At 62.2% G+C, this 7,191-nt stretch overlaps 1 protein-coding gene across 1 annotated transcript in view; it reads left to right on the top strand.

Annotated features, from left to right (window-relative positions):
* The window catches only part of LONP2 (lon peptidase 2, peroxisomal), a 195,725-nt gene that overhangs the window by 183,251 nt on the left and 5,283 nt on the right, over positions 1 to 7,191 (top strand). Inside the window, exons 12-13 of the mRNA XM_014528408.1 lie at positions 4,302 to 4,447; positions 6,084 to 6,291. Of these exons, the coding sequence (XP_014383894.1) occupies positions 4,302 to 4,447; positions 6,084 to 6,291 (354 nt within the window). The remainder of the gene's footprint in view (positions 1 to 4,301; positions 4,448 to 6,083; positions 6,292 to 7,191) is intronic.

The raw sequence follows: 7,191 nt of genomic DNA, 5'->3' as shown, positions 1-7,191 counted from the left end.
GGTCGCGGTGTGGGGGCTGCATGGGAACGGCCTACAGAGCCCTCATGTTTACGCAGCCGCTCCCGCCGACACTGAGGATGGTTCGCATCACCATGCCCACCCGATCGCAGCAGTTCCTGCCGATAGAAATCGCACGTGGTGACGTCGAGGTTGTTGTCGCCCCCAGAATAACGAAGAAAATATTGGCAGAAAGGACGTCAACGACTCCCTTGCTGGTCTGAAGGTTTTTCTGGGCATTCGACCCACAGCCACTTCCTTTAAAAACAGTGGAAGTGCGCAGGGCAGCAGCCCGGCCGCCCGGACAGGAGCCGGCGTCCGCCGCAGTGCACACTCTCTGGCTGGGAGCTGGTTTTCTGGAAAAGATGAGCCTGGAACTGACAGCACAGATTATGCCGCTGGAAACATTCGGGTCTTTCCGATTTGTTTTGCAGATACTTTTTCTCTTTCTGCCTTCCCAGGAGGGGCTCTCAGACACATTGGCTCTGAGCACATGCTCTCTGTCCTGTAAGAATAACAGCCACTAACGTCTCAGCCCTCTGCCCACTTTTTACGTAGATTCAGCTTCGGAGAAAAACAAAACAACATAAAATCTCAGCCGTTTTTATAAATGCAGCCAGTCTTTCTCTTCACGCCTAAGCGGACTGGGTCCATGTGCACACGCTCGTGTGCCGGGTCCATGTGTACACGCTTATGCGCAGGGTCCATACGTACACGCTTGTGCGCTGGGTGCATGCAGGCCGCCCGGACAGGAGCCGGCGTCCGCCGCAGTGCACACTCTCTGGCTGGGAGCTGGTTTTCTGGAAAAGATGAGCCTGGAACTGACAGCACAGATTATGCCGCTGGAAACATTCGGGTCTTTCCGATTTGTTTTGCAGATACTTTTTCTCTTTCTGCCTTCCCAGGAGGGGCTCTCAGACACATTGGCTCTGAGCACATGCTCTCTGTCCTGTAAGAATAACAGCCACTAACGTCTCAGCCCTCTGCCCACTTTTTACGTAGATTCAGCTTCGGAGAAAAACAAAACAACATAAAATCTCAGCCGTTTTTATAAATGCAGCCAGTCTTTCTCTTCACGCCTAAGCGGACTGGGTCCATGTGCACACGCTCGTGTGCCGGGTCCATGTGTACACGCTTATGCGCAGGGTCCATACGTACACGCTTGTGCGCTGGGTGCATGCATACACGCTCGTGTGCTGGGTCCATGTGTACACACTCGTGTGCCGGGTCCATGTGTACACGCTTATGCGCAGGGTCCATACGTACACGCTTGTGCGCTGGGTGCATGCATACACGCTCGTGTGCTGGGTCCATGTGTACACACTCGTGTGCCGGGTCCATGTGTACACGCTTATGCGCAGGGTCCATACGTACACGCTTGTGCGCTGGGTGCATGCATACACGCTCGTGTGCTGGGTCCATGTGTACACACTCGTGTGCCGGGTCCATGTGTACACGCTTATGCGCAGGGTCCATACGTACACGCTTGTGCGCTGGGTGCATGCATACACGCTCGTGTGCTGGGTCCATGTGTACACACTCGTGTGCCGGGTCCATGTGTACACGCTTATGCGCAGGGTCCATACGTACACGCTTGTGCGCTGGGTGCATGCATACACGCTCGTGTGCTGGGTCCATGTGTACACACTCGTGTGCCGGGTCCATGTGTACACACTTGTGCGCAAGGTCCATACGTACACGCTCGTGTGCCAGGTGCATGCACGCACGCTCGTGTGCTGGGTCCATGCGCGCACGCTCGTGTGCTGGGTGCATGTGTGCACGCTCGTGTGCTGGGTCCATGCACGCACGCTCGTGTGCCAGGTGCATGTGTGCACGCTCGTGTGCTGGGTGCATGTGTGCACGCTCGTGTGCTGGGTGCATGTGTGCACGCTCGTGTGCTGGGTGCATGTGTGCACGCTCGTGTGCTGGGTGCATGTGTGCACGCTCGTGTGCTGGGTGCATGTGTGCACGCTCGTGTGCTGGGTGCATGTGTGCACGCTCGTGTGCTGGGTGCATGTGTGCACGCTCGTGTGCTGGGTGCATGTGTGCACGCTCGTGTGCTGGGTGCATGTGTGCACGCTCGTGTGCTGGGTCCATGCACGCACGCTCGTGTGCCAGGTGCATGTGTGCACGCTCGTGTGCTGGGTGCATGTGTGCACGCTCGTGTGCTGGGTCCATGCACGCACGCTTGTGTGCCGGGTGCATGTGTGCACGCTCGTGTGCCGGGTCCATGTGTACACACTCGTGCTGGAGAGTGAAGGTGTAGACCGTATTCCTCTGGTGGGTTCACACACAGCCTTTCTGCCAAGTAACTGCTAGTGGCCTAGTAACACTCCTCCCACACCCGCGCCAGGCAGGGTCAGCTGCAGGCGCCCTCCCTCCCGGCAGCCCCTCCTCCAGTGACAGTGTGGGGGGGAGGGGCGGGGGGGGCAGCTCAGGCTCCTCGGTTTATTTTCCATCCCCTTCCTCTCAGCCTGTTTAACAGCTCTAGCTCTTTAAGGATGTGCTTCAGAATATTCCGTGAAGAGGTTTTAGTGCCGGGACGAATAGCAGCCTGTGCAGTGCAGCGCAGCCTCCAGCCCGTTACGCCGCGAGGCCCAGCGGTGGGACCCTGTGAGCCTGTCCGCCTGCGCTGGGCTCTGGAGGGAAGGGCCGTGGAAGGAGGCGGCGGAGCCTGGCTGTGTGAGTCTCCTCTCGGGGCCACAGCGGCTCTCCTCTCCGGGCTGTGGACCCAGGACCAGCCTCGGTGCCACGAGCAGCACCCGCAGGCTCCGCGCCTCCCTCGCTGAGTCCCAGGCTTGTTTCCTGTCACTTTCTTAGCGGGCCAGGCAGTGCTGTCTTGCTTTCAGTTAAACTTCTCTGCTTCCTGGTGGATGGTCATCTTGTCACGTGACGACTCACCGTTGAGGAGCCAGGAGAAGGGCCGCCAGGCGGACAGCCCGCACCCCATCTGCAGGAGCCTGGTGGGATGCGATGCAACTTTCAAAAAAATTGTTAATCGGTTAGTAATAATTGTGTTACATAATTAACGTTCACTAATGAAAAATGTTAAAAACTGAGTAACTTTTTGGCAGATCCAGGTCGTGATCAGTATTTGGGTGGCCTGCCCGTTGTCCGCAGGTGTTATGAGATGTAGGATAGCCGATTCCCCTGTCTGCCCAAGGCACCGGGTGAAATGGGGCGGAGATTCAAGGTCACGTGTCTGGCTTTCATTTTACCCGTGAGGACCCGGGCCAGTGTCTTACCCTGACGGTGCTCCATAAAAGTCAGTCTGGGTGGCGACCCCTCCTCAGCCTAAAGCCCCTGGATTTCCGGAGATGTCACCCTCTGTCCTTCCTCCTCGCCTCCCTCTTGTATCCCTCTGTCCCTGCTCCCCGGGGCCGGCTCGGGGCCTGCGCTCGTTCACCTCGCTCCCTTGCTCCGGAGAGGGAAGCGGTGGGAGGACCACAGGGTCCTGGCAGCGGCTGGGGAAGCCTCGCCCTTCCTCCGAGGAGGGGGCAGCCGTGCAATATCCCTCCTGATGGCCGAGCCGCCATGGGGGGGAGGGTCAGCTCCCGCGGGAGGCGTGTGGAGCCCTGGCAGGTGGGGAGGCGTCTCAGAGCTGAGCTGTGTTTACGAAAGAGGCGCCGCTTCTATGGGCTCCGTCGTTTTCAAGTTCACGTTCCGATCGGGGGCGGACGCCCGGTGGGCCCTCTGAAGGGGCCTGGGCCGTCTGGGGCCTGTTGACTAAGAATCGCACCAGGTCAGCTGCTGCATTTGACTCTCCTGCTCTGAGGCCAGCGGCTGAACAGAGCCAGGCCTTGTTCTTGGCGTGAGAATATAGAATATAGTGTTTAAAGACAGGCAAGCCCGGCCGGGTGGCTCCGTGGCTGAGCATCGACCTAGGAACCAGGAGGTCACGGTTCGATTCCCGGTCAGGGCACGTGCCCAGGTTGTGGGCTTGATCCCCAGTCAGGAGGCGGGCGGGGGGACGTGCAGGAGGCAGCCGATCCATGATTCTCTCTCATCACGGATGTTTCTCTCTCTCTCTCCCTCTCCCTTCCTCTCTGAAATCAATAAAATATATTTAATAATAAAAAAAGGCAGGGTAGCTGCCCCCGTGCACACACGTTAATGGGGAGACAGACAACAATGTTCCGCTCGGGGGCTCCTGAGAGACCCCCCTCTGCCCGAGTCCCGGACACTCGGTGGACTCCGAGCCTCGTCAGCGCGAGGGCTGGCCCGTGGGTGCCGGGCTCTGCCGTCCACTGGGCGCGTCCTCCAGCCTGCGAGCGCGAGGGTTTCTGAGCAGCTGCCTCTCGCAGGCGGCAGAGAGCACTCGGAGGACACGGAGCCCCAGCCCATCGGTGACAGTGGTGCCGCCGGCCTGGCCCTCCCGCCTGAGATGCCGATTCTGATCGACCTCCACGCCCTCAAGGACATCCTCGGGCCCCCGATGTACGAGATGGAGGTGAGCACCTCCCTGGCGATGCCCTCTCGCGCCCCCCCCATCTGCTCTTCCCTGTGGGGCGGAGCCAGGAGCCCCCGTGCTGCCCTGTGATTCTCCAGAATCACGTTTACCATCAGGATTTCACCCTGAGCCCCGGGAAGGAGTCAGCGGCAGCGCCCGGCCTCTACTCAGCGCGCTGACCCGGTGGCCTCTGTGGGTGGGAGATGCCGAGGCCCAGAGGGCCCGGGTCAGTGGGATTCCCCCTGCACGTGGGCTTTCGTAGCTGGGACACGTTTGCCTAATGGGCTGGTCAGCGAGGCCCACGATCTCGGGCGTGGCACGTGGAGTTTGCAGTGGCAGGGAGGCCTCCCAGTGCCCGGGGAGGGGCCTGGAGTTCAGGGTCTGCGGCGGTAACAGCGAAGAGGAGCCGGGACTTGGCAGGGAGGCCCACTCCCTTGGTGTGGGTTCGGGGAGGCTCCCGCTTCCTGAAACAGCCGTGGTGGCGAGTGCTGGGGTCGGGCGCGTTACAGACACAGGCTGATAAGGTGGCCGACAGCCGAGACCCGCTGGTTCCCGGGAGGCGGGTGTGTGAGATATGCTCCTGGCTCCACGTCCTCAGACACTGTTAGGTACAAGGCTCCTGAGAAAGGCCGCCGAGAGCTCGGCGTGTCCCGGCAGGAAGCCCACGCACAGGCTGTGAGCGACGCCTGTCCGAGGGTTTCTGAGCAGCTGCCTCTCGCAGGCGGCAGAGAGCACTCGGAGGACACGGAGCCCCAGCCCATCGGTGACAGTGGTGCCGCCGGCCTGGCCCTCCCGCCTGAGATGCCGATTCTGATCGACCTCCACGCCCTCAAGGACATCCTCGGGCCCCCGATGTACGAGATGGAGGTGAGCGCCTCCCTGGCGATGCCCTCTCGCACCGCCCCCCTTATCTGCTTTTCCCTGTGGGGCGGAGCCAGGAGCCTCCGTGCTGCCCTGTGATTCTCCAGAATCACGTTTACCATCAGGATTTCACCCTGAGCCCCGGGAAGGAGTCAGCGGCAGCGCCCGGCCTCTACTCAGCGCGCTGACCCGGTGGCCTCTGTGGGTGGGAGATGCCGAGGCCCAGAGGGCCCGGGTCAGTGGGATTCCCCCTGCACGTGGGCTTTCGTAGCTTGGACACGTTTGCCTAATGGGCTGGTCAGCGAGGCCCACGATCTCGGGCGTGGCACGTGGAGTTTGCAGTGGCAGGGAGGCCTCCCAGCGCCCGGGGAGGGGCCTGGAGTTCAGGGTCTGCGGCGGTAACAGCGAAGAGGAGCCGGGACTTGGCAGGGAGGCCCACTCCCTTGGTGTGGGTTCGGGGAGGCTCCCGCTTCCTGAAACAGCCGTGGTGGCGAGTGCTGGGGTCGGGCGCGTTACAGACACAGGCTGATAAGGTGGCCGACAGCCGAGACCCGCTGGTTCCCGGGAGGCGGGTGTGTGAGATATGCTCCTGGCTCCACGTCCTCAGACACTGTTAGGTACAAGGCTCCTGAGAAAGGCCGCCGAGAGCTCGGCGTGTCCCGGCAGGAAGCCCACGCACAGGCTGTGAGCGTGACGCCTGTCCTGTGGGCGCCGGCCCTGGAGGTGCGGTCCGTGGCCTGCACACTCGCTCGTCACCTACCCACCCCCCCCACAGGTGTCTGAGCGCCTGAGTCAGCCGGGGGTGGCCATCGGCCTGGCGTGGACGCCCTTAGGCGGGGAGATCATGTTCGTGGAGGCCAGTCGGATGGACGGTGAAGGGCAGCTGACGCTGACGGGCCAGCTGGGGGACGTCATGAAGGAGTCCGCCCACCTCGCCATCAGCTGGCTCCGCAGCAACGCCAAGAAGTACCACCTGACCAACGGTGAGTGGCGGGGTGCGGGGGGCACAGCGAGCCGAGGTGGCAGCGCCCGGCCTCTACTCAGCGCGCTGACCCGGTGGCCTCTGTGGGTGGGAGATGCCGAGGCCCAGAGGGCCCGGGTCAGTGGGATTCCCCCTGCACGTGGGCTTTCGTAGCTTGGACACGTTTGCCTAATGGGCTGGTCAGCGAGGCCCACGATCTCGGGCGTGGCACGTGGAGTTTGCAGTGGCAGGGAGGCCTCCCAGCGCCCGGGGAGGGGCCTGGAGTTCAGGGTCTGCGGCGGTAACAGCGAAGAGGAGCCGGGACTTGGCAGGGAGGCCCACTCCCTCGGTGTGGGTTCGAGGAGGCTCCCGCTTCCTGAAACAGCCATGGCGGCGAGTGCTGGGATCGGGCGTGTTACAGACACAGGCTGATAAGGTGGCCGACAGCGGAGACCGGCTGGTTCCCGGGAGGCGGGTGTGTGAGATGTGCTCCTGGCTCCACGTCCTCAGATACTGTTAGGTACAAGGCTCCTGAGAAAGGCCGCCGAGAGCTCAGCGTGTCCCGGCAGGAAGCCACGCACAGGCTGTGAGCGTGACGCCCGTCCTGTGGGCGCCGGCCCTGGAGGTGCGGTCCGTGGCCTGCACACTCGCTCGTCACCTACCCACCCCCCCCACAGGTGTCTGAGCGCCTGAGTCAGCCGGGGGTGGCCATCGGCCTGGCGTGGACGCCCTTAGGCGGGGAGATCATGTTCGTGGAGGCCAGCCGGATGGACGGCGAAGGGCAGCTGACGCTGACGGGCCAGCTGGGGGACGTCATGAAGGAGTCCGCCCACCTCGCCATCAGCTGGCTCCGCAGCAACGCCAAGAAGTACCACCTGACCAACGGTGAGTGGCGGGGTGCGGGGGGCACAGCGAGCCGAGC

Source organism: Myotis brandtii, unplaced genomic scaffold, assembly GCF_000412655.1.
Source record: "Myotis brandtii unplaced genomic scaffold, ASM41265v1 scaffold633, whole genome shotgun sequence".
In the NCBI taxonomy this organism is placed as follows: domain Eukaryota; kingdom Metazoa; phylum Chordata; class Mammalia; order Chiroptera; family Vespertilionidae; genus Myotis; species Myotis brandtii.
The sequence above is the reverse complement of the archived record's forward strand: the minus strand, read 5'-3'. Positions and strand labels throughout refer to the sequence as shown.